The sequence below is a fragment of the Ruditapes philippinarum genome, unplaced genomic scaffold (genome assembly GCF_026571515.1).
Source record: "Ruditapes philippinarum isolate M1 unplaced genomic scaffold, ASM2657151v2 ctg2729_1_1_1_1, whole genome shotgun sequence".
Taxonomy (NCBI): domain Eukaryota; kingdom Metazoa; phylum Mollusca; class Bivalvia; order Venerida; family Veneridae; genus Ruditapes; species Ruditapes philippinarum.
In genome coordinates this window covers 108529-121659 of record NW_026852876.1, presented here as the reverse complement: position 1 = coordinate 121659, position 13131 = coordinate 108529, and the positions used below count along the sequence as shown (strand labels likewise).

General features: G+C 33.9%; 1 protein-coding gene across 1 annotated transcript; it reads right to left on the bottom strand.

The window, feature by feature from the left end:
- Positions 1–312: 312 nt before the first annotated feature.
- Positions 313–12865, bottom strand: LOC132727319 (multiple epidermal growth factor-like domains protein 11). Its single transcript, XM_060712755.1, has 9 exons — positions 12563–12865; positions 8233–8305; positions 5351–7795; positions 5072–5186; positions 4578–4765; positions 4019–4129; positions 1711–1860; positions 923–1015; positions 313–607 (listed from the first exon to the last, which is right to left on the bottom strand). Exons 2-9 carry the CDS (start codon positions 8273–8275, stop codon positions 471–473), a joined length of 3282 nt encoding a protein of 1093 aa, XP_060568738.1. The 5' UTR covers positions 8276–8305; positions 12563–12865; the 3' UTR covers positions 313–470.
- Positions 12866–13131: the final 266 nt, after the last annotated feature.

The window sequence follows — 13131 nt, the reverse complement described above, 5'->3', positions numbered from 1 at the left end:
TAATGTTTGAATTATATCACAATGAGCAATTTACAAAGCTGGTCACTAATGAAAATAATGACAACATTTTTACCAAAACAAACGTTCAAGTATACGCGTTTTTGTCTGTTAATTTGCACATTTTAGTTACAACACATAGAAATAAAATATATCAACATATGTTAGTTTACGTACAGTTTCATATGCATTAGTCATAATATGACTCCCAGCTAATTAAATGTTAGTTAAATTCAAATCACAATAAATTGGTAAATAATGTCATTGAACAACCGAACACGATGAACATATACGCACACACAGGCATTTATACAAACACGCACGCACGCACATCAATCATTGCAGGAAATTAACACCATGTCCACGTTAGTATAAGATACACGCATATCTCTATTCAAATCATCAAATATAAATAAATTAGTTCGTTTTTTCAAGACTGACACGGATCTTCTATCAAACATCCGACTCGGGGGCTAATCTGTTGTAACAATTTCAGTGTATTCATTATTATTTCCGAACTGAAGTTCCTCGTAAGTTGCTGGTGCGAACTGGAAACGTTTCTCTGCCTTTACAGGTGAAAGATTCGAGTAGGTTTCTGAAACTGATGGCGCTAAATTGTAACAAAATGAATAAATAAAGGTTATTACAGATATATGTAATATTTGGTTTTAAATATATTTCTATTTATGTTTAGGAAGCAAAAAGATGAAATTAATATTTATCTATATGTTGGATTTCCGACATCTAATGATTGACGAAGAGATTGATGGAAGGCGACTTATCATTAAACATCCCAAGTTCACATCAAGTATATAGTTAAAGCCATCGTTGAAAAGAAAGAAATCGTTTTCTATGAATAAGTATTTTATATTTTAATGCATATCAAGCTTATTTAAAGAAATATAAATAACCCGAAAAAGTTTACCAGATTCTGATCTGTTTATTTCAACATTTGTGTAATTCCCTGGACTCTCTGGTACAAAACCTTTATTGTCTCTATGTTGTACGTCACCTTGACCTTTAGTTACAATCAAAATAATTTGAATAGTTTAGAATGAGGATAAATGAAGCATTTTATTTAAACCATTATTTTGTTTAGAAAAACAGGTATATTTCATATACATGTATTTTAAAACAGAAATCTGGAAAAAGGGTGATCCTTCAGAAGCATTAATCTCAACAAAATTACATAAAAATTGCAGACTCGGTTTAATTGAGTCTGTACATAAGGGATAATGAAAAAGTGCAACATTCCTCACGCCTCCTAGAACACCTGCTGGTTTGAGCGGTACTTATTTTTGAACATTTAGTGTGCTGCAATCAATGATTAGAAGCCAGAGAATAATGGGTATTTTAAGATGTAAATAAATCAAATTAAACATGATTTAAAGTTTTTAAATAATTATTAAGATACAACTTAGATCGTAACTTTAACAGTAAACTATCATGGTACACAGTTGTAGACATTTCACCTTTATCAATCCGTTACCTTAGTTTGCTTTCTTAACTTTGTAGGAGTTACATACCTATTTATATTATACATACATGCACATATTTCATATATTTATTAAAAATATAACTGACTTTACAGAGAGAAAAATGTCATTGTGCTCATATTTCTTTCATTTTTCTTTCAGAATATGTGCTTCTAAACTGTTTGTTCTAGTATTAGGAAATATAATTATGCTATGTTTATTAACAAAATGGTTTCACCTTCTTGTGCAAAATTTATAGTTTTTCCTGCTTCATTCTTTTCATTTCCGGTCTTTTTTAACGCATTAAGAACTTCGACAGGTTCAAAATAGCCTGATATAACTACATCTGCGTCACCCGTGGTCTGATTTGTCACTGGAACAGCTGAACCTAGATTAATATGATTAAACATATGAATTCAATGGAAAAGAATACAATATCAATATCTTTGATCACATCCTAATTAACCTCAGTCGTGTTTACATCATGTCAACGTTGGAATACTTAAGTTAAACAAGCAAATTCGTTGAATTTATATCCCCCGCCGAGTACTGGTTATTATTAACACAACAACTGAAGACATAAGGCTTTATTTATATATTAATCATGGCATAAACTGTAATATTCTTTGAACTTGAAGCCTTGTACCTTCAAACAAGAAGAATTTTTAAGTTTTCACTATATACATATAAGGAAAATCTATGACCCCTGGAGTGGGGCCAATTTTGACCCAAGGGCTAAAATTTGAACAATTTTGGTAGAGGACCTATAGGTTATATCATATACCAAATATCAAAGCTCTAGGCCTTGTACTTTCAGACAAGATTTTTTAATTTTGCATTTTTAAAACTCCTTTTCTGGCCCTGTGACCTACTTATGCAACACACCGGAACCATTTGATCAACTTTGGCAGGGGACCACCATAGGATCATTCCTGTAAAGTTTGGTTGCTGTGCAGTCATTTGTTTCTGAGGAGATGTTGTTTAAAGAAATTGCTGACGACGCACGACGACGGACGGTGGGGGATCACAATAGCTCACCTAGATGTAAAAACATCTTAATCTCCAGACTTCATTGCCATTTTCAAGGCATCAAGAAGGGATCTCACAATTTTCAAATATTTTTAAATGTTATTGTAACAAATCATTTTAATTCTAGAAATGTGTCCATAGGACACGGGTGCCCCCACCGCGCCACCGTTCTGTCAATCTTATGACTCTAGGTCAAATATTTTTTGAAAACTAAAAATCTTTTTACTAAGTAAAGGGCAGGAACTTTACAAATACTGAATAAATCCCCAAGCAAACCCCAAGTTGAAAATTGCAAATTTATACTACTGTAATTCAAGGGCAATAACTCTAACAAAACTGAAAAAAATCCACATGCAAAGTCCCAGGTTCATAGCTTCACAGTGAGGTGAATCATTATTCCTGTAATTTAGTGATGTTGATCATTATTCCTGTAAAGTTGGTCGATTCTAACTGAAGCACTCAAGCACTCAAGGATCAAATAACAACATAATGAAACAGTTTTTACTAGGTCAAGGGAAATAACTCTACAAATACTGGATAAAACCACAAGCGAAACCCCAGGAACAAACTAAATATGCTGAGCAACTTTCCAATAAGGTTTAATGACTCTATGTCAAATCCTTTTGAGTTACAATGCGACACATGTTGAAAATTGCAAACATTTTCTAAGTCAAGGGCAATAACTCTAAAAATACTAAATAAATCCAGACGAAAATACCCAGGTGCACAACTACACATGCTGATCAACATTTCTGTAAAGTTTCATGACTCTAGGTCAAATACTTTTTGAGTTACATGCGACACAAGTTGAAAATTGCAAAATTTTACTAAGTCAAGGGCAATAACTCTAAAAATACTAAAAATATCCAGACGAAAATACCCAGGCGCACAACTACACATACTGATCAACATTCCTGTAAAGTTTCATGACTCTAGGTCAAATACTTTTTGAGTTACATGCGACACAAGTTGAAAATTGCAAAATTTTACTAAGTCAAGGGCAATAACTCTAAAAATACTAAAAATATCCAGACGAAAATACCCAGGTGCACAACTTCACATGCTGATCAACATTCCCATAAAGTTTCGTTGAATTCCAGCCATTAGTTGCAGAGAACTACTCCGGAAACGAAATTCGGACGGACGGATGGACGGACGGACGGACGGACGGACAACGCCAAAACTATATCCCCCTCCCGATTCCATCGGCGGGGGATAATAACGGGATCAGCTAAATAGTGAAAAATTTGTAAGTAAAAGTAGTAAAAGTAGCTGCCTCTACACTAAAGGAAATGTGATGTGGGTCCTCAATACATTTATGGCCATGTCCCCCTTTAGTAATACACTGATAAAGAAAGCTAACTCGAAAATAATTGAATTAAGTAGATAGCTTGCTGCACATCCGAGCTGTAATAGATATTATAAAAAAGGTTCAACTACATATGGTATATATAATCATATCAATTTGATGCTGCTAAGGAATTTTTATCTAAAATACAGTATTAGATTTTAATCACCGTTTGATGGTTGTTTTGGTGTCTGTTTAGGAGGTGCTTGGACATAACCGTCATCTGTGTCCGTGTCCTCGCTAGTGTCAGCAACTTTATCTTTCTTAGGCTTTGTCAGAACTGAAATATTTAAAAAATATTATATACAGTTCGAGTTATTTTGTTTTATTGTATGTTATTGGTCACTCAGAAATAAGGTACGTTGGTGTATCTATGAGTTACATCACTGCATATAGTTTGTTCACCAAGTATAATATTGTACTTAGTGAATTTACATTTTACATGACTTTATACTCATTGAAATGTATCCGAGTTGTTATGATTCTTATAAAGTATGCGTTTAAAACATGATTGCTAAAATATTTTTGTTTAAAGTGTATTTATCAAATTAACAAGTATGGTTGTAAAACTATTTTACACCACTCAAATATTAAAATTCTTTAAAACATGTATCTAATTTGTCAACAATTATATATGCCGTGTGCATTGTTTTAACATTCAAGAAACTATTCTCGGTTACGCATAACCATTCTGATATACAAACATATGTAATGTAAGATATATGTACCTTCAAACTCCATATTGTAATAGGTGTTTTCGTCCAAATGTTCTTCTTTTGTAACACGCGCATAACCATTTTCCCCAGCAGGAATGATCTCACTAAAGCGATTTTCCGATTCATTCAACAATATACCCTTGTTTAGTGACTGGATAGACGGCAACCCTCGCCTACCTACAACTGATCTTGGGGACTTTCTTTGTAATAAAAAGGAATACAGACAAATAAATATGACCATAGCTTTCCAATTGATTTCTATCACCAGGGAGGAAACTTTAAAATATTTCAGGTCAGTTTGAGCTCCTCACTGAGACAGACTAGAGTGTTAGACTTTTGACACATATCATAAACTACCAATAGTATTTAACCTTACACATGGAAAGTATTTCAAACGTACATTAGTTATATTAATTTTTTTTTCAGAAGTACTTTCCTGATTTATAAACATATATTTTCAAGTAATGGCGGGAAAGGTATTAAAGAATATATGAAAAAAAACTTACATTTTTGTACACATGCAGCGACATAGAATGATAATACATGCAACTCCAAGCACAATTCCAACTGAAATACCAACGGCGACCGATAACGTCATGTAATCTACCATTTCTTCCACTTCTGAAAGAATGTTTAAAATAATTAAAGACCAATTCAATTCATAAACACTGAGAAATTCAATATTAAGACAAAAAAGCTTCTTATTACAAGAGATTTTAAGGGTTCCATTTCAATACAGTATGTAAAATGATTTTTTCAGTTATAAAAAACAGAGAAAAACATACTATTTACTCTCTTTTGGGAACAAGGCATACAGGCACCGTCAATTGTGTTGCAACATTCACATGAAACATCACATTCTTGTCTGCACCCCTTTCCCCAATATCCAGGCAAGCAGCTCTCACATATGCCATCAAATCGTCCACATTCATAGCAAGATATATCTGTACAATGTTTATCGCATGAATTTCCCCAACTTCCATGCTTGCATGTTTTGCATTGACCGCTTATTTGTTCACAAGTTTTACAGTTTTCTTCCGAACATGACTGATTGCAATAAATTCCCCACCGGCCGTCCAAACAACCATTACAGTAACCAGTATTCTTGTCACAACTTCCGGAACATTCAGGATCACATTTCTTCTCACAGTGATCTCCCCAATAATTCGTCAAACACTGTAGACATCTCCCGCTATGTTTGGAACACACAGTGCAGGATGAGTTGCAAGTTAGTTCACAGTTTGATCCCCAGTGTCCAACAACACAGCCATCACACTCACCAGTCCATATGTTACACTTACTTCCCTCACAAAATGTACTTTCACAATAACTTCTGCAATCTCCATCGTAATAACCATGATTGCATTCCAAACATTGGCCAGTTAATCTAGAGCATGTTGTGCAGTTTTCAACCATACATGTCTGATTACAATCTTCTCCCCAATATCCTGCTTTGCATTCTAGACATTGACCGTTTAATTTGTTACACCGTTCGCCTTCACAATTATGCAAATCACAAGCTTTGTTACAATTTACACCCCAGTAGCCTTCTATACATTCACTGCATGTAATTCCTTCTTGCATATCGCACTTGGTTTGAAGACAATTAAAAGGTATTTGATCTGAGGTATAACAACGCTTTGTGCAAGAAACACCCCATAGACCATCCATACATTTCGTACAAGTACCAGTATGAAAGTCACAAGCTTGGCATCCATCTTGACACGTAACTGTGCAATTCTTTGACCAAAATCCATCAATGCAACTGAAACAGGCACCAGATATATCACATCCGTTTGCACAATTTTCATTACATTTTTTCTCGCAAGTGTCCCCTGTCAATCCAGTTTTGCAATTTCTGCATTTACCGTTATTCATGTCGCATTCCTTACAAGAGGGGTCGCATTTGTTAGTACAATCAATACCCCAATATCCAGTAGCACATTTCGAACATAAGCCAGTTCCTCTCTCGCACTCACAACCGTCACAAACGAAATCACATTCCATTCCCCACATACCCGATCTACATGCATCACAATGACCGTTGCTTTGATGGCAAGTATCTGCACAGTTAAGAGAGCAGCTATTGTTGCACTGATCTCCCCAATGTCCAGTTGGACAAAACTGACATACCCCTGTGGCCCGGTGGCACCCTGCATGACATTGACCATCACACTCATTTTGACAATTTACGCCGTACAAACCAGACGCACAGTCAACACAGTGGCCAGAGTGACGTAGACAACCGTTTATTCCACATTCACTACCACATTGAATATTGCATTCGAAACCCCAAAAACCATCAAAGCATTCCTCGCAAATGCCCGATTCTTTATCGCATATACAATGTCCGGCACACTGTTTTGTGCATAGTGTGCCCCATGTACCATCCTTGCAACTGCTACAGCTACCGTTTTGTCGGTCACAAGCTCCGTCACACGTACTATTGCAAGGTTCATTACAGCTTGGTCCCCAAAACCCTTCAAGACATTCTTTACATTCACCTGAGTCTTTGTCGCATTCTTCTGTTTTACATTCCAAAGGACAAACCTTATCACATGTTTTACCCCAATATTCTGCTACACATGTGGAACACTCACCATCTTGTTTCGAACAGTCGATTTCCAAACATGACAGTTCACACGTTTCATTGCAGTTTTCACCCCAATAACCTGAATAGCACGAAAAACATTCCATAGCTCCATCCTGTGCGCATGTATAGTTCATGCAATTCCCCTGAGTACATTCATTTGTGCAGTTGCTTCCCCAGAAATCTTCGATACAACTTAAACAATGTCCATCACTTTTGTCACATATTGATAAGTGACAGTTTTCTCCACATAGCTCGGTACAGTTTTCTCCCCAGTAGCTAGAGTCACAAACTGTACACTTTCCACTTTCTTTATCACACTGCAGACACTCTTCGTCACAAGTTTCATTACAGTAGGCACCATAAAACCTATCATTACAAACCTCACATTCTCCCGAAATGTTGTTGCATAAGTAGCAGTTTTCATCTGGGCATTTTGTACAGTTAACACCCCACCTTCCAGCGACACATGCAGTACAATTACCGGTTATCTGGTCACATGTATTACACCCAGAGGTACAAGGAACATCGCATGTTGTGTTCCAGAACCCATCTTTACATGAAACACATTCACCAGTGACGTCATCACATCCTAGGTCTCCGCAGTTAACATCGCAACAAAGACCAACCCCATACAACGCTGTAGAATAATATAACATATATTCATTATATATAGTTAACGTTTATGTCATCAGTTTGTGTTGTCAATTAAACAAACGTCATAAACGAATATTTTAGACCAAATAGACCATAATTGTAGCGCTTCATGTGAAAATAGCAAACATGTCTATTAAAGCCAACACATATAGATGTTTCATCAAATCTTGGTGGAACTAGTATAATTGAAACTTTGGCTTTTGTTTGTCCGCTAGTTTTCTGTGTGTTTGGTTTAGTTTTAACGTTTATGTGAACTTAATTCATTAGTTATATCTTCTTTTAAAACACTGCGAAAAAAAAAGGAAAATGGAAAGCTTGATTTTTTTAATTCGGTCACTTCCTATGTGTCTCATGAAATGAAATGTAACATTGTAAGAAGAAGTTTTAGTTGAAGCTGTTAAATTATCAGTATTAACTTACCATAAATGGTTGCAAAAATGTGTAATAGTCTGGCTAACAGCATGTTTCAACGTGATTACAAGGTATCAATTACCTGTAAGCAAAATCATATCTTTATTTAATCGTGTATACCTATTACATTTTAATGTAGACGTATGACAAAAACCTGCAAGAAAATGAAATAAGTAAAAAAACGTTAGAATTATATTTCATTTAAAAACTTGTTCGTTTTCTACGTCGGCGAAACTTATATAAACGCTGTTGAGAAAATGGTGAAAATAAGAATGCATTATTTTGAGATTTATCGAGCTATTACAAATAGTATATAGACAATTGAATTACAAATGTATTATGTAAAACTTGTACGCATATTTTGAAATTATTACATATTTTCAGTGCATATATATATATATACAAATGATGTATGTATAACAATTTTAATATAATCAGGTAAAGGGGAGATTCCTTCGGAAGCAATAAAACCCTAACAAAATAAAATATATGAAAACTGTTGATTCGGTTTTGACGAGAGACTACGTAAAAGTAAAACATCTTTCATGATCCCAGGTACCGGCTTGAGTAGTATTCTATCTTCAGCATTACGTGCTGGAGTCAATGAACCCGAAGAATCAGAAAAATAAGACTGACATGAAGTTAAGTATAATAAGTCACGAACTCAACGCGAGTGTCTTTTAGTGCACATTTGATTACGAAAATAGAAAGGGCTTGCAGATGACGCCAATTACAACATGTTAAACATTTTGTTGCGGTTGATGGTGGTGGTTGCTAGTGGTGGTCGTGCTATTAGTGTATTATCATATTAAGACTCAAGACTATGAAATCAATGTTTCACACATGTATAATTGTTTTATATTTATTTATTTATTATTATATTTTTTTGCAAAATCGTTTTTTATGACAGATTTTTGCTAAACGAGTGCAGATCCAGATGAAAACACCTGTATGATGAAACGCTATATTATAAACAAAGTGTTAGATTACTCTTGTCGGGTGTACACTACAATAATTTGTCTTTATTATAAACCTAGGTATTATTTTATGTCTCTCATGAATAAATGACATTTGAGCCGCGTCACGACAAAACCAACATAGTGGGTTTGCGACCAGCATGGATCCAGACCAGCTTGGGCATCCGCGCAGTCTGATCAGGATCCATGATGTTCGCTACCAGTTTCTCTACTTGCTATAGGGTGTGTAAGCGAACAGCATGGATCCTGATCAGACTGCGCGGATGCGCAGGCTGGTCTGGATCCATGCTGGTCGCAAACCCACTATGTTGGTTTCGTCATGACACGGCTCATTTTTTATTAAAATGTACTTGTAAAAAAACTTGGCATGCATAATTTCTTAAAAGTTAAAGTTTTTGGTACAAATAACAATGAAACTAGTCTCCAATATGTGATCGAGTACTATTTTCCTTTCTGGAAACCGAAGGCTGTCGCCTGCATCTGTAATCTTCTGACCGCAATTTTACATTTCGACAATGAGATTTATTGTAACACAAAATCATCCTGTATATAAATCAAATTAATCCTAAGTGTGCTGGCGGCAACTGATCCTACCTATGCGACCAGAGAAGACCAAAATGAATAAATTAATTTCTTAATCATTATGGCATAATAACGCATACATTTCTATGATTTTTTGATATATTTGAAACTTTAAAGAGTTTTGTGATATGCATTTTTTTAAATTGAACATTTTTGTTTATGCACAGAAACGGACGTTTTGTAAAATAAATATAAATTGAACAAATATTAATGTCTCAGATTTTAGGACTCGCATTATCACCAGTGCTTTGAGCTCTTTGATTTTATAAACTTTCACAATTCAACTATGCATTGTCTTATTCTGAGGTATTATAAAGTTCGAGTATTTCAACTATTATGCCTAACAAAATACATGTATGTAACCGTACTTGTTTTAAATTCAATTTGTCTGATTTTATTGTTGTTGTTATCATTATTATTTTCAAAACACAAAATGAAACACAAAACAGTGCCTATGCCACCTGACTTTTTGTGATCTGCTTGGGGCAGAAGATCAAAACAATAAGAGGTTTTGGTAGAGTTTTTCTTCAATAACATTTTCATTATAACATTGAGATAAAGAGTCCATTCATTCTTTTTTGTAACCCATGCAAAGAAGGATTCTTGAAATAAAATTAAATATTTCTGCCTCAATTTATTCAAACACGTGGTTTTACTACACGAAAAATGTTTTTGTTTTTTCTTGGAAACATTTTATATATGAGTAACTCACTAGAATGAGCGGGTTCTATGCTTTATTCCATAAAAAATAAGTAAAAGGAAATTATGGAATAACCCGTCCTTTGTATTGCTTTTCTCCCCGATGCAGATCAAAAAATGTCAATTTGAACCTTTAGATGAAGCGTTAATTGTTCAGGAAATGACTTATATATCTAGCTTAATGGGGTTTAGAAATTGCATGTTATTTATAATAACAAATTTACTAAAATGTCATCAAATAACTTATATAAAGAGTATAAAATACTTCGATTTATTTTATGTTTTTCAGTGGATTACTGATTTATCCGTGAAAATTATATTTGTTAATTTCACAGTGAAAATTATCAAAATATATTTCTACACTTTTGAATGACGAAACTACTTTTTAAAGATTTTCCCCATGTGGTACCTCAATTTTATTTTTGCTGACAATTCTGACAATGTCAGGCTGTTTAAAGAAAAGCAAAGCTGAAATTGATAAATAACTTAAATGTCAAAAGTAATAAAAAGAAGAAAACTTACTTCTATTCATTCAAATTCCAATCACCAAATTTCGTCTCTAAATTTTTTTGTTTCATTTTTACAGTCTGAAAAATACATTCCTTCCACATGCAAAACTGCTCTTGATGACATTTGGGCATATTAAAGTATCCTACGAGCAATAACTGCCGTATGCTTTATGAAAACTTGAAAAGCAATGACAGCTATCCCCGTAGAATAAGTAAACAACCCAGCGTTCCTGAGCCAGCCTTTGATTAGTTTGAAGTTTTCCATTTTCCTTGCTGCTATTTGAATGAAACCACATCTGTCAACACTTCTTTCTTTTAAAAAGGTGTATTACTAACAAATCCAAATGATATACCTCTGAATCAAACACAATTATTTTCCTCCCTTTAAAAAATGGCTGCCGCTTACATTTAACAAAGCCAGGTCTAATATAAATTCGCAGTAAGTAACGGAAATGTGGATGGATGGTTGGACTTTTTCTCCTACAAGAATTGTTTGTTTTTATTATTAAAACAAGCGATCATTCATATTTTTTTAATAAAATGAATAATATCACCGTCATTTAACGTTGATTGTGGAACTAATTTTTCAGCTCAAGACTTCTTGTATTTAATGAGAAATTCCGACTAAATGGGGCTCTCAATGGGGAAAACAGATTTTAATATTAACGTTAATATTATGGAAATTTCGTTTTAACTTGTTTTTAAGCATAAAATAAAAAGAAAATTTGTTTGTTTGTTGCGTAAGATGTAATTTCATTTCATCTCATGAATTTTAAAAACAGTATTCTCGCTCGTGGCTACGCCACTCGTGAGAATACTGTTTAAAAGCCCACTCGATGAAATAAAATTTCATCTTACACACAAACAAACAAATATCCTCTATATATTTTCATTTTTGAAAGAAATCATTTATTGTAACATTAAATAAATAAATAAATAAATAAATAAATAAAAAATAAATAATAATACAAATATGTAATGTCAAAGCACGAGGATAATCTGTCGTGGCAAATACCAGGTAACGGAAGGCGAATTGCCTTTAAATTTACCGGAAGTGGAAATTAAAACCAGCAGCAAACGGCCGAAAAACTGTCTGTTGCCAATTTCCCGAAATAACTATTGACAAATGAGAAAAAAATTGTATTCTCGGAAAGTTTACACTTTTAGATGTTTAGTGCCAAAAGAAACGATGAACTGTCTAATAGTTTCTGCTCAATGATTTTACCAACAAAAAACAGCAACAACAATAATGAATGAACTAATCATTACTGTCGAGAATAAATTTATGAACTATTGAAACACTTGTATAACAAATTACATTATCATTAGTTTATCATTTTTATTTCTAATTCTAATGCTTCAACTGCGCGTTTAAATGCAGGATGATTCTATTAATAGCAAATAAGAAAACTACTTGTACGTTTGATTAACCAAAAACATCATTGTGCCTCTCATATTTTTATTTCACTAAAATAAAAAACTTGTGCATTTTCGATGACATACAGAAGTTCATTATTATAGCAAAAAAAAAATACAAATATAAATTTTTCTTTTATATTTCATAATAATTACCTTTTCATTAAATCCAAGTCACCTTTTCAATCCAAATTTGAATAAAACTCTTTAATGAATCTAAATTATATTAAGATTTTGCAAGACTCCTCTGGCGCCAAGCTTTGAGGTCAAAATAAGAACATTCAACCACAAATACCCCATTAAATGACTAAATTGTGATTGTCATGACAATGTTATTGTACGAGCCGCACCGAACTAAATGTGAAATTGTTAACATCCTACGATAATGAAAGCGATACCTTGTTGCGAATGTAACTTTTTTTAGTGTATTTATACAAAATTTAAGCAAAGCCATACCGCCTATGACATAAGATATAAGACTGATATGACTGGCACAAACTAGAGAGCCCGCAAAGTCAGCGGGTGTAAAAAGTCACATGGTATAACGAGGAAGTGCTCTCTAATATGATCTATACTTATGTGGGGTTTGTAGAAGAAATCATAATGCAAAGGTGAACCCCCATTTAAGGAGGCATTGTATAGTGTTTCTTTTTCGGTTTATATACAAATCGTAATTACGTTTCTCCCTATCCCGAGTTCCCTCCAGCCCAACCGTTTGACCTATC

What these genes read in the sequence shown, in the direction of transcription:
- LOC132727319 (XM_060712755.1), bottom strand. Translation starts at nt 8,275, where the DNA reads ATGCTGTTAGCCAGACTATTACACATTTTTGCAACCATTTATG. An exon ending in ACCAAAACAACCATCAAACG is followed by an intron (nt 1,861 to 4,018) that starts GTGATTAAAATC and finishes ATATTAATCTAG; the next exon opens with GTTCAGCTGTTCCAGTGACA. An exon ending in TATAAATTTTGCACAAGAAG is followed by an intron (nt 1,016 to 1,710) that starts GTGAAACCATTT and finishes TTGTAACTAAAG; the next exon opens with GTCAAGGTGACGTACAACAT.